The sequence below is a fragment of the Oncorhynchus kisutch genome, linkage group LG4 (genome assembly GCF_002021735.2).
Source record: "Oncorhynchus kisutch isolate 150728-3 linkage group LG4, Okis_V2, whole genome shotgun sequence".
Classification (NCBI taxonomy): domain Eukaryota; kingdom Metazoa; phylum Chordata; class Actinopteri; order Salmoniformes; family Salmonidae; genus Oncorhynchus; species Oncorhynchus kisutch.
Window position 1 is genome coordinate 68,890,726 of NC_034177.2, and position 25,892 is coordinate 68,916,617.

Genomic DNA, 25,892 nt, shown 5'->3' on the forward strand with positions numbered 1-25,892 from the left:
ATCATCACACACTTTCATACTGTGTCAACTACTAGTTCTGCAGTTTTATCCTCAGCAGTGTACCTCATTACAGTAATAAAGCTGGGGGTTTTGTCTGACAGCGCGACCTGACCTTGATTTCATGTGTATTGCATAATATCTGTAGGTGATATATGTGTTATCTAATGTAGTGTATGTCTGTTTCTCTCTCTGTCAGGTTCATCTTGGTGTTTGGCTGTCTGGTCCTGTCAGTGTTCTCCACAATCCCTGCCCATCAGGACCTGTCCAACCACTTTCTGCTCATCCTGGTGAGTGTAATGCCTCATTCACATTACAAATTAGCAGTCCATTGCATTGCACTGGATGTCAATCATTTCAATGGGGACCATTTCAATGGAGTGGAATCGCAGCGCCCCCTTGCAGTTGAAGACTCCGTTCCAAACCAGAGGATTCGAACTTGCAACCTTTCGGTGATTAGTCCAACGCTCTAACCACTAGGGTACCCTGCCAGCCCGTAGCGCTTTCCAATACAAGTAACAAAGGTTTCACATAATAAAATAAACACAATTGCTAACAAAGAAAGGCGTAAGGAGAATAAAAAAAGATAGCTCATTCAAATCATACAGTAAAGCATCTTTATGGGGATTTATAAAGAGGCACTGAATCTGCAAACCTGATCTCTTCTGATGGACCATTCCAACGTTTAGGGGCCCGAATGGCAAATGCCATTTAGTTTTCAACCTAGACTTTGGAGTGGTCAAAAGTTCCCTGCCAGAGGATCTCAGGCTGCTTCCTGGAGATATAGGATGGGGCCAAACCAAGCCTTAAACATGTTTAATACAATTTTGAAATTGATGTTAAAATTGACTGGTAGCCTGTGTAAAGAAGCTAAAATAGGTGTGATATGGTTACATTTCCTGGTGTCTGTTAAAAGCTGAGCGATTCCTGACTGAGACATGTATACAAAGAGTAACAGTAATCTAGGTGAGAGGAAATCAAAGCATGTATAACTTTCTCCAGATTTGTAACTTTTATTTCTTATTTTTTTACTTATCTATTTTTTACTTAACATGTATTTTTCTTAACTATGTTGTTGGTTAAGGTCTTGTAAGTAAGCATTTCTCTGTAAGGTCAACACCTGTTGTATTTGGCACATGTGACAAATACAAATACAATACAATTTGATTTGACTGAAATAAAATACTTGACTTTAGTTATATTTCTTAGATGATAAAAGCAAGACTGGACAATCTTCTGTAAATGCAGCTCGGGGCCAACAGTAGGCATAACCTTTTTGAGTAGTCTAGTAGGGATCACGTCCAAGGGGCAGGAGGAGGTCTTCATGTGAGCTATAGTGTCAATGAGGGACTCAAAGTATATTTGCTCAAAAGAAGCTAAAGGAAGCAGTAGACAGTTACGGGAGACGTGTCTCCTGACCAGAAATGCTGGTAGGGTGTTGGCTACTGTCAATTTGGGATCTAATATTTTTTACATTTTCTGTAAAGAATCTTAAAAACTGTTCCCAGAGTGGGATGCAAGCATGTCACTTACATTCAAGGGTAGCTGACGTGTGTGTAGACCTGTGTCATTTTTTATCATCCACAGCAATTAGAGCCTCTCTACTATAGACTACATGGGGTACTGGGTTGCAAACATATTAATTACTGGGTCTGCCTCTGACTGCGTGTGTGTGTGTGTATGTGTGTGTGTGTGTGTGTGTGTGTGTGTGTGTGTGTGTGTGTGTGTGTGTGTGTGTGTGTGTGTGTGTGTGTGTGCGAACTGTACATGTGTGTGTTGAAGTGAAACAATGTAGAGAGAAAAATATATATAAATAGAATAGAAAAATAATAACACGAGGAATAAATACACAATGGGTAACGATGACTTGGCTATATACACTTGGTACCAGTATCATGTTGATGTGCAGGGGTACGAGGTTGTTGAGGGAGATATGTACATATACAGTAGGTAGGGGTAAAGTGACTAGGCAACATGGTAGATTAAAAGTAACAGCAGCGTATGTGATGAGTCAAAAGAGTATGTGTATGTGATGAACATAATGTGTGTGTGTGAACTGTACATGTGTGTGTGCTGCAGTGAAACAACACAGATGCAACACTCTGCATACTAATCTTCATGACTGCTCTCTTGTTATCTTGCAGCACCGCACAAATGAAAACACATGAATAATGGAGACATTTAATTTACTGCAGCTATAGCTTATCAAATTTAACAACCCGAGATGCTATATTGATTATTGGTGATCATTATTAATCATTTTCTTTTATACTAAAACTGTCTGGAATAAATATACCATTTTGCAGTATATTAAACTGTCTCCCATCGCCTCTTGATTGACAATAATGGTCTATGATATCATGTGTGTCTTGTATCATATCATGTGTAGGAGTTTGTGATGATCGTGGTGTTTGGGCTGGAGTACATCATCAGGATATGGAGCGCAGGCTGCTGCAGTCGCTACAGGGGCTGGCAGGGACGCCTCCGCTTTTCCAGGAAACCCTTCTGTGTTATAGGTAAGTGTGTGTGTGTGCGTGTGCGTGTGTACCCATACCGGAAATGTAAAATAAATATATACTGTATATTCCAACATATATTATGGAATATATTTGAAATATACAGGTAACCGCCAAAATAAAGGAAACACCAACATAAAGTGTTTTTTATTTGGGCTTTGGGCCACCACCAGCCAGAACAGCTTCAATGCACCTTGGCATAGATTCTACAAGTGTCTGAATGTCTATTGGAGGAATGAGACATCGTTTTTTACAAGAAATTCTATAATTTGGTGTTCTGTTCATGGTGGTGGAAAACGCTTTCTCAGGTGCCACACCAGAATCACCCGTAAGTGTACAACTGGTTTGAGATCTGGTGATTGAGACAGCCATGGCATATGGTTGACATAGTTTCATGCTCATCAAACCATTCAGTGACCATTCGTGCCCTGTGGATGCGGGCATTGTCATCCTATTGGGTATAGCCAAAATAATGGCCAGAATAATGGATTTTTATACATGATCCTAAGCATGATTGGACGTTAACTCAGGAACCACACCAGTGTAGAAGCACATGCTCTCAAAATTTACTCAATTGTTTGCATTATTTTTGCAGTTACCTGTATACAGTATATAAATGTATGTAACATGTATATCAGAATATATGTTAAATGCATCAGAAATGTATGTCAAAACACATTCTGAAATGCATTAAAGAATACATTTTAGAATATATATTTAAAATATATTCCCATATGCATTTAAATCTATTTGTAAGAAATATATTTTAATTTAAAATGTATAATAAATATCAAAATTTGCCAAGTTATATTGGAACAAAATGGTGACTGTCTAGTAGGTTCTTTGGTATCACATGCACTTATGTCAGTCTCATTAAAACCACAGAACTGGCAGTGTACAAGCTTAACCTTTAATCACAGAACACAACATACTGTAGCACATTAACTGAGATGACAAAATGCACTATGACAAAGCCACGTCCCAACAAGCCACACCTCCAAGTCTTCTAATAGGCTGCCACCGCTACAATATATTTTATCAATATGCATTTTTTATGTACTTGACACATACCAAAAGCACTAACATGCACTTACATGCATTTAAATGACTACAAACATGATACATTATCGGTCATGTAGTGACTCCATGTCTTTCATGTGCATATGACAAAAACAAACAAACTTGAGGAGTGCATTGCAGCCAACATCCAAGAGGCAGAACTTAACGTGTACTGGGTGGTTCCACGAAACGAGTGCCTTTTGTGCCCCTTTGATATGTTAAGTAGAAATGATGCACCAATATTCAATTTTAAAAGCCTGTTATATAAAATGAAGTGCCCTATAATATAGACCACATGGAGATTTAATAAATCTGATTTTCAATATTAATAAAGACTTGCTAAAATGCCAAAATTCTGCATTTTGACATGTCCCTCCGTGCACCCTCTCGGACTTCTAGAACCATCATTGTGAAGCCCTAGTTATTTTGTTGCTCTGACAAAGTTTCCAATTTTTTTGTGATTAGTGATTCATTTATGTCTGTCCCTCATTTTAAGGTCAACCCTGGTTACCTGAACTATTTCAAAATAAACATTGAACATCAAATCGTAGCGTAAAAGCAGGCGAGCTGGTTCTATTCTTTTTGGTAATGTTCTAGTGTTTAATGATGAAAAACTGAGTGTGTCGAGCGTAACACGTCAACCCTGTTGCTCATACACTGCTCAAAAAAATAAAGGGAACACTAAAATAACACATCCTAGATCTGAATGAATGAAATATTCTTATTAAATACTTTTTCTTTACATAGTTGAATGTGCTGACAACAAAATCACACAAAAATTATCAATGGAAATCAAATGTATCAACCCATGGAAGTCTGGATTTGGAGTCACACTCAAAATTAAAGTGGAAAACCACACTACAGGCTGATCCAACTTTGATGTAATGTCCTTAAAACAAGTCAAAATGAGGCTCAGTAGTGTGTGTGGCCTCCACGTGCCTGTATGCCCTCCCTACAACGCCTGGGCATGCTCCTGATGAGGTGGCGGATGGTCTCCTGAGGGATCTCCTCCCAGACCTGGACTAAAGCATCCGCCAACTCCTGGACAGTCTGTGGTGCAACGTGGCGTTGGTGGATGGAGCGAGACATGATGTCCCAGATGTGCTCAATTGGATTCAGGTCTGGGGAACGGGCGGTCCATAGCATCAATGCCTTCCTCTTGCAGGAACTGCTGACACACTCCAGCCACATGAGGTCAAGCATTGTCTTGCATTAGGAGGAACCCAGGGCCAACCGCACCAGCATATGGTCTCACAAGGGGTCTGAGGATCTCATCTCGGTACCTAATGGCAGTCAGAATACCTCTGGCGAGCACATGGAGGGCTGTGCGGCCCCCCAAAGAAATGCCACCCCACACCATGACTGACCCACCGCCAAACCGGTCATGCTGGAGGATGTTGCAGGCAGCAGAACGTTCTCCACGGCGTCTCCTGATGTACTGGCCTGTCTCCTGGTAGCGCCTCCATGCTCTGGACACTACGCTGACAGACACAGCAAACCTTCTTGCCACAGCTCGCATTGATGTTCCATCCTGGATGAGCTGCACTACCTGAGCCACTTGTGTGGGTTGTAGACTCCATCTCATGCAACCACTAGAGTGAAAGCACCGCCAGCATTCAAAAGTGACCAAAACATCAGCCAGGAAGCATAGGAACTGAGAAGTGGTCTGTGGTCACCACCTGCAGAACCACTCCTTTATAGGGGGTGTCTTGCTAATTGCCTATAATTTCCACCTGTTGTCTATTGCATTTGCACAACAGCATGTGAAATTTATTATCAATCAGTGTTGCTTCCTAAGTGGACAGTTTGATTTTACAGAAGTGTTATTGACTTGTAGTTACATTGTGTTGTTTAAGTGTTCCCTTTATTTTTATGAGCAGTGTATATAGACAGGCTAGAAATGTTTTAACAATACATTTTTGGGTGTGAATCAGGTGAAATAAAAATATTTTTTTAACTCATCATCACAATTTCAATTATATCGCCGGCAATGTTTTGGCTTGGTGGGCCCCAAAAATGATCTCCATTGATCAATACCTAAAAAGTACTTTAAGAAGCCAAATTAGGAAGCAATTTGGCCACCCTGTAGACTAGATGTCATAGCTATGCATTTCTGGAATATTGTCAGGCGTTACATGCATTGAGCAAAGATGCAAATGTATATGCATGCGTTTCAAATACATTTTACGCTAAATCTAGTGAAATGTGTATATACAGTGCATTAGGGAAGTATTCAGACCCATTGACTTTTTCCACATTTTGTTACATTACAGCCTTATTCTAAAATGGATTTGTTTTTAAACTCCTCATCAACCTACACACAATACCCCATAATGACAAAGCAAAAGCAGGTTTTTATACATTTTTGCAAATGTATATATAAAAAACAATGAAATATCACATTTACATAAGTATTCAGACCCTTCACTCAGTACTTGGTGAAGCACTTTTGGCAGCGATTACAGCCTCAAATCTTAGGTATGGCACACAAATCTACAGGCTTGGCACACCTGTATTTGTGGAGTTTCTCCCATTCTTCTCTGCAGATATTCTCAAGCTCTGTCAGGTTGGATGAGGAGTGTCTCTGCACAGCTATTTTCAGGTCTCTCCAGAGATGTTCGATTGGGTTCAAGGCCAGGCTCTGGCTGGGCCACTCAAGGACTTTCAGACCCGAAGCCACTCCTGCGTTGTCTTGGCTGCTTAGGGTCGTTGTCCTGTTGGAAGGTAAACCTTTGCCCCAATCTGAGGTCCTGAGCACTCTAGGGCAGGCTTTCATCAAGGATCTCCCTGTACTTTGCCCTGTTCAACTTTCCTTCGATCCTGACTAGTCTCCCAGTCCCTGCCGCTGAAAAACATCCGCACAGCATGATGCTGTCACCACAATACTTCACCTTAGGGATAGTGCCAGGTTTCCTCCAGACATGACACTTGGTATTCAGGCCAAAGAGATCAATCTTGGTTTCAGCAGACCAGAGAATCTTGTTTCTCATGGTCTGAGAGACCTTTAGGTGCCTTTTGGCAAACTCCAAGCGGGCTGTCATGTGCTTTTTACTGAGGAGTGGCTTCCGCCTGGCCACTCTACCATAAAGGCCATGATTGTTGGATTGCTGCAGAGATGATTGTCCTTCTGGAAGGTTCTTCCATCTCCCACACTTCTTCCATTTAAGAATAATTGAGGGCACTGTGTTCTTAAGGCCCTTCAATGCCTCAAAAACATTTTTGTACCCTTCCCCAGATCTGTGCCTCGGCACAATCCTGTCTCGGCTCTCTACTGACAATTATTTCGACCTCATGGCTTGGGTTTTACTCTGACATGCACTGTCAACTGTGGGACCTTATATAGACAGGTGTGTGCCTTTCCAAATCATGTCCAATCAATTGAATTTACCACAGGTGGACTCCAATCAAGTTGTAGAAGCATCTCAAGGATGATCAATGGAAACAGGATGCACCTGAGCTCAATTTCAAGTCTCATAGCAAAAGGTCTCAATACTGACGTAAATGAAGTATTTCTGCTTTTTATTTTAATTAATTTGCAAACATTTATAAAAACCTGTTTTCATTTAGTCATTCTAGGGTATTGTGTGTGTAGATTGATGAGGACAATTTTGAATTTAATCAATTTTAGAATACGGTTGTAACGTAACAAAATGTGGAAAAAGTCAAGGGGTCTGAATACTTTCCGAAGGCACTGTATATTGTTGTATCGGTGTGTGTGCTGCACTGCAAAGGCCCTATTACTTCACCAATTGATCTTCAACAAGGCTGATTTCTGATTGAAAGATAATGCACTTAAATACACAAACAGGAAGAACAGAAGCTGGCATTGAGTTCTCATAAAAGAAAGGATAAACACAGTTTCCAAAAACCTAGATCACAATCTATGTTTTCTTTCAATAGAGAAGACTAAAACCATCCAAGGTTAGTTTCAGAGTTTGAAATGTGTTTGCTGAAATGTGATTGATGTGAATTTGAGCGAAACACAATATTGTCGTGGTTTACTGTAGGAGCAATAGTGGTTTGTATGCTTCAGGACCCTCGCTGTGATGGCACTAAGTATGTGGGTTTGTGTAAACCCTCTTTGACCCTCTTATTCTAACTCTCTCTTATACTCTTCCCTTTCTCCTCTGATCACGTGAAAGTGAATACTAGGTACTTTTAGATCCCTGCGATGACTCCTCCAGTACACGTGCCTATTTTCTTAACCAGTCCTAGGGCTCCAGATCAACACAGTTGAGGCCTCTGGCCCTCTCTCTGGTGTTGGGCATCAACAGTCAATTTCACCCTCCCGATAATATACCATGATAAATTTGATGTATTGGAAACCATTTTCCCACCATAGCTACTGGCTTTCTGTGGCTTTACACTACACAGTATTAATCAATTCCTAATTTTATGATTGGATCCCCCCGCCGCCAATTATGCTTGGTTTGGCCTGGTCCTCAGAGGCCATGGTTTGTGAAGGGAAAGAAAGTTGCGCAATGCTTGTAAGGAGAATGGAGCAATAGCTTCTCTCTTTCTCTCTCTCCTCTCTCTTCTTAATAAAACCCTTAATTCTGTGACCTAACTTGTAAGAAGTAAATAAGTACAGTCACATTTAACATGGTAAATTCATAAGCATGAATAAATATATACAAACATTTAAATGCAGAAGGTTTCTATTGCTAAGTGACGAGTGTGAAAATCGATGAATAACTGCTAATGGTTATTTTGGGCTCAATATAGTGAGTTCAAAGACAACTTTGGTAGTATTATAAGCTTTGAAACAACTGGTTTCTAGTAGGCTACAGAATTAGAGAAGGGCTGTTTCTCTGAAACCAGTAGTTTCAAGCAAGCCTGTTTCTCTCCCCTGTCAGAGGACCCTGCCTGTCTCACAGCCTCTGACCAACAGCAGCAACCTATTTATGTTTAGAAAACAAATGTGAAGGCCAAAATTGAGGGGGGAAAGCACTCATCATGTTTATCAACCTAATAATCACCCTAAGAATGCTTCCAAAATCACCATTATATTTTATTTCAACTGAGAAAACCTACAAAATAAATTGGCTCACCCCTTGCAACAGTAAACTGGTTTATTTCTCCTTTATAAAAATATTCTTCTTGATTTCAATTTGGAAGAGAAACCAGATACTGGTGTTTGTATGTACTGTTTCTTGATGAGTAAAAGTTGTCCCCGTTTCATGATAGGATGTTCCCCCATGATAAAAGGGGGCCCATGACTGAAAAGGTTTGGGAAGCACTGATCTAGCTAATGATTAGCACAAATACAGATGTGCATGCTTCAGCCTATTTATTTATAGCAAAGTCACCAGGGCTGTGTTCAGTATGAAAAAACGTATTGCAACATTTAATTAAATGGAAACGGTGCTGTTCTGAACAACCAGTTAAAAAACAGGGAGGTGTTGGGTTGTGGGTTCAAAATGCACTACTGTCCTTCAAATACGTCACTCATTTCTTCAAGCTAGAGGTCTTAACGGGTCCCAAAAAAACAGAGAGCCGTTCCAAATGGACCCGAGGACAATCAGACCTGTTCCCGAAAAGGCAAGTTTAACAATAGACGCAAACAGACCCATGCCAGTTCGGATCCGAGAGACCCGTTCAGATTTGAGAGTAGAGAGAGAGCAAAAAGGAAATATCCGACTGGGCACTTCCAGCACCATCAACAAATTAGCGAAATTGACCAAATGTTCCACAGTTACGTGTCCTTAAAAACTGCCGACAAAAAACGACTTGTTCTGATTCGATGTGTAGCATATTCAGAATCATGTTCCAGACACCGACATAATTAAAAAAAATCGTTGTCAGTTCATTCGGAAACTATTCAGACCCCTTAACTTTTTCCACATTTTGTTACGTTACAGCCTTATTCTAAAATGCATGAAATTCCATATTTTCCTCCTCAATCTACACACAATAACCCATAATGACAAATCGATTTTTGCAAATGTATATATATATATAAATGAAATATCACATTTACATAAGTATTCAGAACCTTTACTCAGGACTTTGTTGAAGCACCTTTGGCAGCGATAAAAGCCTCGGTTCTTCGCTACAAGTTTCTCCCATTCTTCTCTTTAGATCCTCTAAAGCTCTGTCAGGTTGGATGGGGAACTTCGCCGCACAGCTATTTTAAAGTCTCTTCAGAGATATTCGATCAGGTTCAAGTCTGGGCTTTGGCTGGGCCACTCAAGGACATTCAGAGACTTGTCCCAAAGCCACTGCGTTGTCTTGACTATGTGCTTAGGGTCATTGTCCTGTTAGAAGGTAAACCTTCGCCCAGTCTGAGGTCCTGAGAGCTCTGGAGCAGGTTTTCATCAAGGATCTCTCTGTTCTCCCATCTCCACAGAGAAACTCTGGAGCTCTTGTCAGAGTTACAATTGGATTCTTGTTCACCTACCTGACTAAAGCCCTTCTTCCACAATTGCTAGTTTGGCTGAGTGGCCAGCTCTAGAAAGATTCCAACCTTCTTCCATTTAAGAATGACAGAGCTTTAGAGGATCCACTGTGTTCTTGGGGACCTTCAATTCCTCGACACAATCCTGTATTGTATTTTTCATGGTATCCAATTGATGGTTACAGTCTTGTCTCATCGCTGCAACTCCCGTACGGACTCGGGAGAGGCGAAGGTCGAGAGCCGTGCATCCCCTGAAACACAACCCAACCAAGCCGCACTGCTTCTTGACACAATGCCAACTTAACCCAGAAGCCAGCCGCACCAATGTGTTGGAGGAAACACTGTACACCTGGCGACCGTGTCAGCGTGCGCGGCGCACCCCCGGCACAGGAGTCGCTGGTGCACGATGGGACAAGGACATCCCTACCAGCCAAGCTCTCCCCTAACCCGAACGACCCTGGGCCAATTGTAAGCCGCCCCAAGGGTCTCCCGGTTGCGGCTGGCTGCGACAGAGCCTGGACTTGAACCCAGAATCTCTGGTGGTACAGATAGCTCTGCGATGCAGTGCCTTAGACAACTGCGCCACTACTGCCCCACTACATACATTTCCTTCAACCTCATGGCTTGGTTTTTGCTCTGACATGCACTGTCAAATGTGGGACCTTATATAGACAGGTGTTTCCAAATCATGTCTAATCAATTGAATTTACCACAGGTGGACTCCAATCAAGTTGTAGAAACATCTCAAGAATGTTCAATGGAAACAGGACGCACCTGCGCTCAATTTTGAGTCTCATAGCAAAGCGTCTGATTACTAATGTAAAAAATAGCATATATATATATATTAATACAGTTGAAGTCGGAAGTTTACATACACTTAGGTTGGCGTCATTAAAACTCGTTTAATGAACTGAACTGAAAAATGAACAGAACTGAAAAAGCGTGTGCAGGCAAGGAGGCCCACAAACCTGACTCGGTTACACCAGTTCCATCTGGAGGAATGTGTCAAACTTACTGTGGGAATCTTGTGGAAGGCTCCCTGAAAGGTTTGACCCAAGTTAAACAATTTAAACGAAATGCTACCAAATGTATGTAAACTTCTGACCCACTGGGAATGTAATGAAATAAATAAAAGCTGAAATAAATCATTATCTCTGCTATAATTCTGACATTTCACGGAAGTTTCTAAAACTGTTTGAATGATGTCTGTGAGTAAAACAGAATTCATATAGCAGGCAAAGACCTGAGAGAAAATCAAACCAGGAAGTGGGAAATCTGAGGTTGGTCGATTTTCAACTCAGCCCCTATCAAAGATACAGTGGGATATTGGTCATGTTGCACTTACTAAGGCCACACGATGTCAACCGTCTTTAGAAACTTGTTTGAGGCTTCTACTGTGAAGTGGGGCTGAATGAGAGGGGAATGAGTCAGAGGTCTGGCAGCAGTCAGGTGCTGGTCTCGCGCATTTGACATGAGAGGTATCTCCGGGTCCTATGCTTTTCTGAAGACAAAGGAATTCTCCGGTTGGAATATTATTGAAGATTTATGTTAAAAACATCCTAAAGTTGGTTCCATACATCGTTTGACAAATTTCTCCGGGCTGTAACGGAACTTTTTGACATTTTGTCTGCAACTAGTGAACGCGCTTTGTGAGTTTTGATTTGTTTACCAAACGCGCTAACAAAAGTAACTATTTGGACATAAATGATGGACATTATCGAGAAAAAAAACACATTTATTCTGGAACTGGGATTCCTGGGAGTGCATTCTGATGAAGATCATCAAAGGTAAGTGAATATTTATCATGTTATTTCTGACTTCTGTTGACTCCAACATGGCAGATATATGTATTTGTTTGTCTGAACGCCGTACTCAGATTATTGCATGGTTTGCTTTTTCCGTAAAGCTTTTTTGAAATCTGACACAGCGGTTGCATTAAGGAGAAGTATATCTATATTTCCATGTATAACGCTTGTATTTTCATCAACATTTATAATGAGTTTTTATGTAAATTGATGTGGCTCTCTGCAAAGTCACCTGATGTTTTTGGAACTACTGAACATAACGCGCCAATGTATACTGAGATGTTTTGATATAAATATGAACTTTACCGAACAAAACATACATGTATTGTGTAACATGAAGTCCTATGAGTGTCATCTGTTGAAGATCATCAAAGGTTAGTGATTAATTCTATCTATATTTCTGCTTTTTGTGACTCCACTCTTTGGCTGGAAAAATGGCTGTGTTTTTGTGACTTGGCTCTGACCTAACATAATCGTTTGTGGTGCTTTCGCTCTAAAGCCTATTTGAAATCGGACACTGTGGCTGGATTAACGAGAAGTTTATCTTTAAAATGGTGTAAAATACTTTTATCTTGAGGAATTTTAATTATGAGATTTCTGTTATTTTGACTTTGGCGCCCTGCACTTTCACTGGCTGTTGTCATATCGATCCCTTTAACGGGATTTCAGAAGTTTTAAAGAACTGGTTTAAACCTTTAAAAGTGTGAAGCAATTACCAAGAAAAGCGGGTGCTTAATCAACAAATGGCAGCAATAGGCTAATGACAATGAGCACAAAATTAAAAAGGCAATTCAAACGGACTTTAGCCAACAAAAATGTCTTAACAAAATGAAACAAAACACTTTTTGCACTGGTTTAGATTGATAAATAGCCATACAATAATAACAATGATATACAATAATAATAATAATAATTTAAAAAATCAAATAAATATGATCAATTCTAAAATTGCATCAAACCTGAATAGCGAGTAGCATCACACAGTCCATTTAGCTGTGCCAACGTTCTTTTCATCTTTGTCCACGGCAGTATTGTCCCCTTGTCGGCATCTTTTCACTATACTTTTTCTCGTCTAACTTTTGTTTTCCTTCAATGAAAAGGCCTCCTTCGTAATCAATAGTAGCCTGGACCAAGGCTCCTCTCATTCACTCTCTCTCTCTCTCTCCTCTGAAGCAAGCGCATGTGAGGTGAGCAGCCGGAACCAGTTTTAGCAGGATATAAGCAATACGTTTTAATGAGTTGCAATTAGCTGACACAGATAAAAAGCTCTAGCAATTCTAATCACCTCACACAATAAATGAAGAGAGGATGGATCTAATCAGGTCCAGTCGATAAATACGTTTTATTTGCACATACTCGAGACCCGTGTCAATTATATCAGACCTGAGACACGTGGCAATTATATCAGAATCGACCAAGATCGGAGACAAAAACTCAAAATGTAGGACCAGCTCAGGTCCCGAGCCGGATCTCGGAATTTCCTGTCTGTTGGATCCGTGAAGACATCTACTTCAAGCCACATCCTGCCACACCCACCAAATTGAGCAAACATAGGCTATCTCAAAGTCTGTTCAAGAACAATGAAGAACGTTTTGGGGAAATGTGTTGTTCAGTACAAGCCGTTACGCAACGTAGCAAATGTTCAATCAAACCCAAGAACAGAATTTCTCACAGTCATTCTTCAAACAAATTGCCAAACGTGGTTACTTTCGGAACTGTTAGAGTTAGACTAACAATTTAAAGTAATACAGAAATTATTGGCAGGCTATTTCAGTTGTGGTTGGGATATAATGACAAAATGATCAGGAATGTTTGGGATGTATTTTCCCTTCATTTCACAGCTATTTATTTATTTATTTATTATCTCATGAGGGATATGCCCCCAGAACCCCACAGAAGGGTGCTGACCCCGGAAGCCATTGACCCTGACCCCCCCAATATGCAATACAAAGTTACGCCTTTGTGTGATAGTATCACGTGTGTCGTTCATACACACTGCAATACATTATCGGTAGGCTCTCATGGAAGTTTACAAGACTGTAAATACTACTATAGCATTGAAGTTGGTTTTGGTGACTTTTCCCCATTCCCCTTTATCTGTCATTGTCTCTTTCCAGACATCATTGTACTCATAGCTTCCATTGCTGTGGTGTCAGCGGGTAGCCAAGGTAACATCTTTGCCACCTCAGCATTGAGGAGCCTTCGCTTCCTGCAGATCCTGCGAATGGTGCGCATGGACCGCAGAGGGGGCACCTGGAAACTACTGGGATCTGTTGTCTACGCGCACAGTAAGGTACGACCATGTTTGTAGTCTAATTCAGCATGGACAACAGTCTGGCCTACATAGTCCTATGTACTCTGTTCTCCTACAAAAAATAGGAGGATGAGCTCCCTAGTGTCTGGTTCCTCTCAAGCTTTCTTGCTAGTGAATGTTTTCTTCACTGTCACCTCAACTTGATCTTTAGGGATTTAGGACCTGGTTGACACAACAAATACAGTGAGATTGGATATATTTGTTTACACAAATAATACATTGATTCCCTATAGGAGTTGGTGACAGCTTGGTACATTGGGTTCCTGGTGCTTATCTTCTCTTCGTTCCTGGTCTATCTTGTGGAGAAGGAGTTCAACAAAGACTTTGCCACCTATGCTGATGCTCTGTGGTGGGGCACAGTGAGTCTACACACACACACACACACACACACACACACACACACACACACACACACACACACACACACACACACACACACACACACACGCACAAACACACACACGCACACACACTGGCCCATGCATACACCATACAAACACACGTGCACACTCCTCACATACACACAATGATTTGTAGTTTGATCAAGATGTTTCTATGTAGCCCATATTGATAGTCACAGGACTGAAGTTTAATCAGCAGCTACAAGAAAACAACCTAACCAGCCCATCTCTGAAAGACAAAGAGAAAGAGTAGCTTTAATATCTTTACTGGACTTGCCGACCAGTCTATAATATGACTTTAAGATTTTAAAAAATACAACAAAATCAACTAAACAAAAAAAATGTAAATAGCACATTATCGAAGGGTCCAGACATGCGATTTCACTTGTATTGGAGAAACATACACCCAACCAGGGATTCCTTTCACCAACCATCCTGTTTGTGTAGTATGGGAGCTCTGAAAAAAAATGAACAAAGGCTCCAATAACACCCGAATACGTCCTTTTAGAAATGGAAAAGCTCTCAGTATAGTGATGCAGGTCTTTATAAGTTGTACACATGAAATTGTGTAATTCTGAACTTTATCTGCAACATTATATTGCATTGTGTTGTGACTTGAGAGATACCGGTCTGTCGTTCTGCATGTAACTGCCAAAATAAATGAAAACACTAGTAAGTGAGGGATACAAAGTATATTGAAAGCAGGTGCTTCCACACAGGAAGTTCCAGACACTTGTAGAATCTATGCCAAGGCTCATTGAAGCTGTTCTGGTGGCTCATGGGGACCCAACACCCTATTAAGACACTTTATGTTGGTGTTTCCTTTATTTTGGCAGTTACCTGTGGCAACAGGCTTCACGGCGAATGGAACAGCTGGATATGGGAAAACGTCTTGAGTCTCACAAAATGGAATAATGTTGCGGATACATTTCGGAATTACATAGTTTCATGTATATAACAACTAAAGACCTGCATCACTATACTGACAGTGTTTCGGTTTCTAAAAGGACATATTTGGTTGTTTTTCAAGCATTCGTGCATGTTTTTTCAGAGACCCCATTTTCAGAGACCACGCACGTACTGCACAACGAGGATGAGGAAATGAATGGTTGAGGTAAGTTTAGGGTAAGTTGGGGTAAGTTTCCCAAAACAAGTGAAATCGCTTTAAAAAAAATCTGGACCCTTACCATCACATTTACCAAAAGAAATGCACATTTTGTTGTAAAAAGCAAACTTATCCTTTAATGACCATGTGGCATAACAGAGCTACAAGGTCATGCTTGGCTGGTCTTCAAACACCTCCCGTTCCCTTTCCCAGGCACTACTTACCAGACTTTATACAATGTCGACACAAACAATGAATGCCCACTGCTTCAGACCTGCTAAAATTACCCAATCAATTAATGTAATTTACAGTGTCTGTCAGGGGAGACTGGGCTATTAGATGTGCAAGGAGGGACAGGGAGAGAAAGGAGGTCACTGAAATACACAACACACAAAAGTGCAGTGTTATTCAAACCTAGTCCCGGAGGGCTCTATAGGGTGGATATTTATATTCAGGAAGGAATTGACTGATTTGAAAATGGAATTCACCTAAATACTACAAAACGGCATTTGGGAAATCAAATCAAATCAAATCAAATTTATTTATATAGCCCTTCGTACATCAGCTTATATCTCAAAGTGCTGTACAGAAACACTGGCCTAGAGTAATAGTGGATAATTCAGTTTTTCTGTGCATCTTGTGGGGCTGTGGGAGGTACAATGTAACTATTGTATTGTGACTTCTGAACTCTGTGATGATGATGTGTGTGTCTAGATCACTCTGACAACCATCGGCTACGGAGACAAGACTCCTCAGACGTGGACGGGTCGACTGATCTCAGCTGGCTTTGCTCTGATGGGGATCTCCTTCTTCGCCCTGCCTGCCGTGAGACACAGACAACCACAGACACAGACACACACACACAGTTTGAAGTTAATTCACCAAACGCGGTGTCAAGACCCACAGATTCAGTCCATCGTGTGTATGTGTGTGTACAGGGTATCCTGGGCTCAGGCTTTGCCCTGAAGGTACAGGAGCAGCACAGACAAAAACACTTTGAGAAGAGGAGGAACCCAGCAGCCAGCCTCATCCAGGTACACAACACACACTAACACGTTTATCACCAGACATGCTATAACTGTTCCATTGGAGGCTGGTGAGGGGAGGAAGGCAAATAATGGTGGAAGGATTGGAGTGAATGGAATGGTATCAAATGCATGAAAAAACAGGTATTTTATGTGTTTGATATCATTCCATTAATTTTGTTCTAAACATTACTATGATCCCATCATCCCTATTTACAGTGCCACCTGCTACCACTGAACTGGTGTGTGTGTGTGTGTGTGTGTGTGTGTGTGTGTGTGTGTGTGTGTGTGTGTGTGTGTGTGTGTGTGTGTGTGTGTGTGTGTGTGTGTGTGTGTGTGTGTGTGTGTGTGTGTGTGTGTGTGTGTGTGTGTGTGAGAAAGTGAACATGCCCACTTGTCTTTGTATCAGAGTGTGTGTGTTTATATACAGTACCAATCAATAATAATAGTGAAGACATCAAAACTATGAAAGAACACATATGGAATCATGTAGTAACCAAAAAGGTGTTAAACATTTTATATTTGAGATTCTTCAAAGTAGCCACCCCTTGCCTTGATTACAGCTTTACCAAATAGGGCTATCTTCTGTATACCACTCCTACCTTGTCACAACTCGACTGAATGGCTCAAATGCATAAAGAAGGAAAGAAATTCCACAAATTAGCTTTTAACAAGGCACACATGTTAATTGAAATGCATTCCAGGTGACGACCTCATGAAGCTGGTTGAGAGAATGCCAAGAATGTGCAAAGCTGTCATCAAGGCAAAGGCTGGCTACTTTGAAGAATCTCAAATATAAAATAGTTTTTGATTTGTTTAACACTTTTTTGGTTACCACATGTTTCCATATGTGTTATGTCATAGTTTTGATGTCTTCACTATTATTCTCCAATGTATAAAATAAGAAAAACCCTTGAATGAGTAGCTGTGTCCAAACTTCTGACTGGTACTGTATGTGTATGCGTGTGTGTAGAAACATGCACGTGTGTGTGTTAGTGTGTGTAGTCGATACCTAATCGTGGCTGAGACTCTGTCCTCTCTCAGGTCCAAAGGAAATAGAGAGGTGATATTTATGAGCTGTTTCCACTAGAGCCCAGGGTGGATTTCCCTCTATGCAATAGCTCATCCTATCAGACTAGACCTGGACTATTACAATACCCCATCAACGCAACATACACAATGAACTCAAAAACACACACAAAACACACACAGATTGTGTTTTTCAAGAGATTTTAACATCAAGCAGAAAAGAAAACGATTAAGCTACTCGTTTGATTCATGTATTCAATTTAGCTCCCATGTTCCACTGCTTTAAGGCAAACAGGCAACTCCATTTGCTCTATTCATCATTTCTGTATAATATGGCTGAGTTGATAAGGACCTCAACACTTCTTCATCTGACCAGATATTTTCTCTCGACAGATGGACTTACATCTGCAGTCGACAGGAATGTGTTATCTCTGTTGTTTGTTAGCCCCTGGTCTTTCGCTTTGTATATACACTGAGTGTACAAAACATTAGGAACACCTTCCCCCCTTTTGCCCTCAAAACAGCCTCAAAGCATGGACCAATATGGCAAAAGCGTTCCACAGAGATGCTGGCCCATGTTGAATCCAATGCTTCCCACAGTTGTGTCAAGTGTCCTTTGGGTGGTGGACCATTCTTGATACACACAGGAAACTGTTGACCGTGAAACATCCAGCAGCGATGCAGTTCTCATCACAAACTGGTGCGTCTACCACACCCCGTTCAAAGGCACTTCAATATCTTGCCCATTCAGCCTGAGTGGCACACATACACAATCCATGTCTCAATTGTGTCAAGGCTTCAAAATCCTCTGTTAAACTGTCCCCTCCCATTCATCGACACTGATTGAAGTTAGATTTAACAAGTGACATCAATAAGGGATCATAGCTTTCACCTGGATTCACCAGGTGAATCCATGTGGAAAAGCAGGTGTTCTTAATGTTTTGTACACTCTTGGTATGTGTGTCTATCTGTGTATGTGTTGTGCACCTCTATTCGTGTGTGTATTAAGTGTAGCCTATCTCCTCACCATGTTGCCATTGCTCCCGTCTATGTATGTCTCTCTATGCGTGTCACCTCATATCCCAGGCTGCTTGGCGTCTCTACTCCACCGACGGTGCCCGTACCTACCTCAGTGCCACGTGGCAGCACTACCAGGGCGCCCACTCCCCCTTCAGGCATGTATCCCCCCCTCCCTCCGCCCCATGATGCCTTGACACCACCGGTTTTACTAATCACTCTCTTTGTTTTATTTCTCTTTCTTTCTTTCTTACCCCAATTCCCCTTCCTCCCTCCTCCGTTCCCTCTGGCCAAGTTTTATTTTGTATTATCCCCCCGTTCTCCCTCCCCTCTCTCTCTCTCTCTCTCTCTCTCTCTCTCTCTCTCTGTTTTTCTTTTGTTTTCTGTTGACTCTGCACGTAGTGTGTCTGGCGTAGTTATGCTGCTGATGAGAACTCGGTTTCCATAGCTACCTGGAAGCCTCATTTGAAGGCGTTGCATACCTGCAGTCCTGCAAAGTAGGTAACAACTAAAGTATGGCTGCTGCTCTGCTCCTATTTGGTCTTTGTGCTCCTCTAGTTTTTTTTAGCGGTTGGTCTCTTGTGGATATTTCTCCCTACTTGAGTTTTAATCAGCTCGTCAACTCCTTTTGACATTCCTTCCTATACTTATTTTGCTGTCATTATAATTTGATACTTGTATGGTTACAATACTTTCATATATGACTTTTTTTTAAGGTCCACAGTCATCAAATATTCCAATATTTCCAGGCGTCCACCCACAAAGAACCAACTTACAAAAACTTTGTTTTCAATTAATTCATTTAAACATTGAAAGTAAAACGGAGTGTACAAACACTCTTATGTTGTCCAGAAATGACATCCATGTTTTCTCTGTGTGTTTAAGGGCACATGAGAGTATCCTGGAAATATTCACAGGACGACCTGCTTTATCGCTCGCTCGCTCTTTCTCACGCAAACATACACATACACACCCTATAGGTCTACGTCCAGTGTGGGCGCAAACACAAACATCTGCTTTTTCAATCACAAATACACACCCCACTGGGCACAGAAGTCAGTTCAACGTCTAGCTTTGAATTACCTTTGGTTGAGTTGTCAACTAATGTGAATTCAACGCGAAATAAACACAAAATATCACCAATATCCACATTAATGCAATGTCATCACATATAATTTTTGGGATGAAATGACGTGCAAACAACATTAATTTAACCAGTTTTTGCCCAGGGACACACACCTTTCTATCTTCTATCTCTGTCTGCCGGTGTTTTCCGAGCCCTGTTGAGTGGCACAGCTATTACTTGCATGTGTGCCTGCTGCAATGTTCTGTAAACTAGTTGACAAAATTGGTCTTGCACAAGGCTTTGACTGTAGTGGTTCGTGTTCTTTATGCCTAACGGTTTGTCTTCTGACATCATGTCTCGCATGCGATACACACAGGGAGGACGTTACAGTATGAAGCTGGCTGACTTCTTCATCTCTCTGTCCCTGTGTGTGGTGTAGGGAGACCCTGTAGACTCTGTCATTAACGACTGATATCTCTTCTTGTCTCGACTGATATCTCTCTCTTCTCTCTCCTCTCTTCTCACTAACACCTAAAGGAAAGAACAGGGTGAGACGATTAGCAGGTTTGTAGCTCTCGCCTCTATACACATCACGCAATGGTTCATTCAAACACATTCACTCTAAAAAGAAGACCTATGCTGGTTGATAAACGTGTTGAAACTGAACCCTTGTTTTCAAATTGTTTTGAAAGTCACTGTTTGGCCAGAGCTTGCACTCACCTGGTGTCCCTGGTCAGAATCAGTCCCTGGTCAGAGGGGAACAACAGTGCTATGAAAGTCACCATCCTGGTTTGAGAAATGGCTCTCTAGTGTAGCAGCCTATGTCTCCCAGAGCACCATGGTCTCTCTTGGCTCCTGGTTTTCCAAGCCACCATGACTGGAGTACCACTTTTCTATGTCTCTGCCGTGTTTGAGAGAGTATCTGAGTGTGATTCTTTGCTTACTGTGTGTGTGTGTGTGTGTGTGTGTGTGTGTGTGTGTGTGTGTGTGTGTGTGTGTGTGTGTGTGTGTGTGTGTGTGTGTGTGTGTGTGTGTGTGTGTGTGTGTTTCTACGATATGTGTGTGTTATGTGCAAACCAGCGTCTGTACCATGTCTGCACCATGACGTGCGTTTTCCATTCCAAGGGTATTTATTTAACTTGTCAAACACCAGTCTTGGTCGGCAGGCCGAGAGACAAGGAGAGGAGGAGGGAGAGACAGAGAGATCTGTAACTTTAAGTATGATTTCAGGTTATCGTTTTTACAATACAGGGCTCCTTTAGCAACGGTGGATTCCTCGTGTCATGCCAGTGCAGCTAAATTTGGACTTTATGTTGAGAGACATATGCACAGCACATGCACAGGCACACACGCACACACACACACACACACACACACACACACACACACACACACACACACACACACACACACACACACACACACACCGCACGCACACACATACACACACACACACACACACACACACACACACACACACACACACACACACACACACACACACACACACATACACACACACACACTCACACACACACACACACACCAAGCACACACACACACAACCAAACTGTCATTCCCTGCTAATCCTCCAAGCTGTTAGAAGTCATGAGGTTTTGTATGCTTTCATTGGCTTCTCAAGTAACTTGTGTTGTGGTTTAGTCAATTAGGCGAGAGCTTTTGGAATCATAATTATAGCCCAGCTTTTCATACCCTAAAATGTATACAATACAATTAGCTGTATAATAGGATTTTTCCTAAGCATCGCTCACATCAACGGTTGAGAACTTAGGTAATGTTATAATTGCTTTACAGTAGCAAATTAGTCTGGTAAAACTGACTTATATACTCAACAGGCACTAAAAAGCTAAACACTGTGTGTGTGTGTGTGTGTGTGTGTGTGTGTGTGTGTGTGTGTGTGTGTGTGTGTGTGTGTGTGTGTGTGTGTGTGTGTGTGTGTGTGTGTGTGTGTGTGTGTGTGTGTGTGTGTGTGTGTGTGTGTGTTTGTGTGCGTGCGTGTGCGCGTGCATGTGAGTGAGTGGGTGGGTGGGTGGTCTGTTTATATGTGTGAGAGTATGAGAATTGGGGTGTGTCTGCTTAATTCCCTCTTTTCACAACTTCTGACTTCTGACTATCTAGAATGTAAGGACACAACCACCATAAATTACTCTCATGGTTTGTATTGTAACTCCTACTCCTAAAGGTGTGTGAGCTACTGTATATAATCAGACCATAGAATGCGAGATATACTGTATAATCGGCAGTTTACAGTTCTGACCACAGGAGGTTGGTGGCACCTTAATTGGGGAGAACGGGCTCATGGTAATGACTGGAGCAGGATCAGTGGAATGGTATCCAATACATTAAACACATGGTTTCCAGGTGTTTGATGCCATTCCTTTTACTCTGTTCCAGCCATTATTATGAACTGTTCTCCCCTGAGCAACCTCCGCTGCTTCTGACAGTATTGACCGTACAGATGTCTCTCGTCCCTCCCTTCCCCACTCCTTGGTGTTTTAACCCCTTCCTCCTCTATCTGTCTTCCTCCCTACCTCCCTAGTAAAGGTCATAGTAATAGGAGGCGCTTCAGAAGGTATTACGCACGGAAATTTAGGAAGTACCCACTACCCAGCATCCTCTCCTCCCTGGTCACATGATCTCTGGGAATGCTGACTAACTGCCAGGTGCATGGAGGATGATGAGAGAACCCCAAAACTGTCACCTACCCCCTCCCCATGAAATAATTGTATTAGCCTTTTGCTTGTCTAATGGGACTGCTGCCTGTTACATGTTGCCTGTTGGTTTCGACCCCCAACTCCCTTGGACCCCCTTATCAGACACAGCCCCTAAATAACTGCATCCCGGTCCCCTTATATAGCAGAAGTAGTTCTGTGTGTAGAAATCAGAGCTCTTAACAAAGTCTTTCATCGCCATAAAATCTACAGTCTATCTAGACCTCCATTTGTCTGCTGAGGTCTCTTGGCTTAGTTGCATGGTGCCACTGCATGTCCTCATAAAAAATTGTCACCTCCACCCCGACTGACCTTTGACCTCACTCATCCCACACGGCATTAATGCATCTTCCTTTACCTAAGCTTGGGCAAGGTCCCTGTTATCATGAATAACTTCCTAATGGTTACTGGAGCACAATATTCCCTCCTGAATTTTCCACAGAAACTGGGAGTATGCTCACTGATCATTGGTGCCTGAAGAATCAAGCCTGACCATTGGGCCTGCTGTCACTCCATCTGATTGGTTCACAGCATTGCATGCTTCTCTTGTTGTCATGGCAGGGGTTAGGGTGTGTCTCAGGTAGAGGCTGTCTGCATCTCCCACCCATCTATAAAGCTACAGTATGTCTAAGCACAGGCTTACTTACAGTATAAGTAGGAAGAGAGCTTCTATGCATCTGTATAAATTGTATATCTTGCGGTATTCCCTGGTTATTGTCTTTGTCTTGGAACACTGATCAGTGTCATACTACTGCCTTTGATCTCTACAACAGTAGTCCCCAAGAGCTACTATAGAGGTCCTGGAGCGCTACAAGGTGTTTACCCTCTTAGAAAAAAAGGGTTCTTCGTTTTTCCCCATAGGAAACCCCTTTTTGGTTCCAGGTATAGCAATGGTTCTACTTAGATCCTTTTAGTGGTGAAATAGTTCCACATACAGTGCCACCGGAAAGTATTCAGACCCCTTCAATTATTTCACAATTTGTTACGTTACAGCCTTATTCTAAAATGTATTAAATCAATGTTTTTCCTCATCAATCTACACACAATACCCCATAACGACAAAGCAACATTTTTGCAAATGTTCTAAAAATAATAAACAGAAATACCTTATTTCCATAAGTATTCAAACCCTTTGCTATGACACTCGAAATTGAGCTCAGGTGCATCCTGTTTCCATTGATCATCGTTGAGATGTTTCTACAACATGATTGGAGACCACCTGTGGTAAATTCAATTGATTGGACATGATTTGGAAAGGCACACACCTGTCTATATAAGGTCCCAAAGTTGACAGTGCATGTCAGAGCAAAAGCCAAGCCATGATGTCGAAGGAATTGCCTGTCGAGCTCCAAGACAGGATTGTGTCGAGGCCCAGATCTGGGGAAGGGTACCAAAAAATATCTGCAGCATTGAAGGTCCCCAAGAACACAGTTGCCTCCATCATTCTTAAATGGAAGAAGTTTGGAACCATCAAGACTCTTCCTAGAGCTGGCCACCCGGCAAAACTGAGCAATGGGCCTTGGGCCTTGGTCAGGGAGGTGACCAAGAACCGATGTTCACTCTGATAGAGCTCCAGAGTTCCTGTGGAGATGGGAGAACCTTCCAGAAGGACAACCATCTCTGCAGCACTCCACCACTCAGGCCTTTCTGGTAGAGTGACCAGATGGAAGCCACTCCTCAGTAAAAGGCATATGACAGCCCACTTGGAATCTGCCAAAAGGCACCTAAAGACTCTCAAACCAGGAGAAACAATCTGATGAAACCAAGATTGAACTATTTGGCCTGAATGCCAAGCGTCACATCTCGAGAAAACCTGGCACCATCCCTACGGTGAAGCATGGTGGTGGCAGCATCATGCTGTGGTGATGTTTTCAGCAGCATGGACTGGGAGACTAGTCAGGCTTGAGGTAAAGATGTTTTCTTGATGAAAACCTGCTCCAGAGTGCTCAGGACCTCCGATTGGGTCGAAGGTTCACCTTCCAATAGGACAACGACCCTAAGCACACAGCCTAGACTACACAGGAGTAGCTTCGGGACAAGTTTCTGAATGTCCTTGTGTGGCCCAGCCAGTGCCCGGACTTGAACCCAATCAAACATCTATGGAGAGACCTGAAAATAGCTGTGCAGCATCGCTCCTCATCCAACCTGAAACCTGCTTAAACAAAGTACTGAGTGAAGGGTCTGAATACTTATGTAAATGTAATATTTTCGGTTTCATTTTTTTATAAATTTACAAGAATTTCAAAAAACCTGGTTTTGCGTTGTCATTATGGGGTATTGTGTGTAGATTGATTGTTACATTACAGCCTTAGAATAAGGCTGTAATGTAACAAAATGTGGGGAAAGTCAAGGGGTCTGAATACTTTCCAAAGGCACTGTTTAATCTTGTATTAGTGGTGGGTTCCACTAGGAAGCAAAAGAGTGCTTTTCAGAGGGTTCTCATATGGAGACAATTGAATAACCCTTTATGGTTTTAGGTAGCAACTTCTTTTCAAAGAGTTTAGGCTTTTGTTTCTGCCCAGCTGATTCAGCTCCTTCAGTGCTGGGCTGGCCGTTAGCTGATTAAACTCAACTCCGCGATTTACGATTGAGTTGAGCATCTACTAGGTTGGGCGGATTGGAGCTCCGACATCACATAACATTTTAATCATAAACTGCTGATTTCAGAACCCAAAGAATAGCAATTACACACAACATTGTTCGTAAATCGTGGAGTTTAGTCAGCTAGGCTGCAGCAAAAGCCTGCACACCCTATATCTCCTCGGGACCAGGGGACCAGGGACCACTGTCTTAGAGAGTAGATGGGGTACTCTGAGTGTATTGTGGATGAGGTAAGCATGTTTGTAATGTTTGAGAAAAGGACAGTGCACTACACTGTGACTACACTCTGTCTGCACACGTCTCTCTCAGGGGGAATGCATAATAAGAGGCTTTGCTCTCTCTCTCTCTCTCTCTCTCTCTCTCTCTCTCTCTCTCACTGTCTTTCTGTCTCTCACTTTAGTACTAAGTTGAGCTTTAAGGAGCGGGTACGTATGGCAAGCCCACGCGGCCAGAGCATGAAGAGCCGCCAGACGTCCATCAACAACGATCGGCGCTGTTCCCCGGGCAACAATGTGGCGGGCGCTGAGACGCGCAGCAGCCCTGCCAAGGTGCAGAAGAGCTGGAGCTTCAATGACCGCACCCGCTTTAGACCCTCCTTACGCCTTAAGAGCCAATCACGCACCTCGCCATCTGAAGGTGAGTGGAGAGGATGTGTGCCTCTGTGTGTGTGTGTGGGAGGGATGAATGGGTGTGCATGCGTGTGTACGTTACATGAATGGGTGTGCATGCGTGTGTACGTACGTGTGAATACGGTATGTGATTTTTTTTCTTACAGGCGTAGATTAATGAGTCAAGACTTGCAATCCACAGAAGTTGCAATATCCTCCA

The 25,892-nt window shown here is 42.1% G+C and overlaps 1 protein-coding gene across 3 annotated transcripts in view; it reads left to right on the forward strand.

Annotated features, from left to right (window-relative positions):
- Positions 1 to 25,892, forward strand: part of kcnq5a (potassium voltage-gated channel, KQT-like subfamily, member 5a) — a 110,559-nt gene that overhangs the window by 66,766 nt on the left and 17,901 nt on the right. For 2 of the 3 annotated variants that reach the window (XM_020481748.2, XM_031823528.1), the window contains exons 2-10: positions 197 to 287; positions 2,387 to 2,513; positions 13,892 to 14,067; positions 14,322 to 14,447; positions 16,309 to 16,419; positions 16,533 to 16,628; positions 19,068 to 19,162; positions 20,269 to 20,295; positions 25,465 to 25,700. In XM_020481748.2, the coding sequence (XP_020337337.1) occupies positions 197 to 287; positions 2,387 to 2,513; positions 13,892 to 14,067; positions 14,322 to 14,447; positions 16,309 to 16,419; positions 16,533 to 16,628; positions 19,068 to 19,162; positions 20,269 to 20,295; positions 25,465 to 25,700 (1,085 nt within the window). The remainder of the gene's footprint in view (positions 1 to 196; positions 288 to 2,386; positions 2,514 to 13,891; positions 14,068 to 14,321; positions 14,448 to 16,308; positions 16,420 to 16,532; positions 16,629 to 19,067; positions 19,163 to 20,268; positions 20,296 to 25,464; positions 25,701 to 25,892) is intronic. The other variant, XM_020481749.2, reaches the window with a different exon arrangement.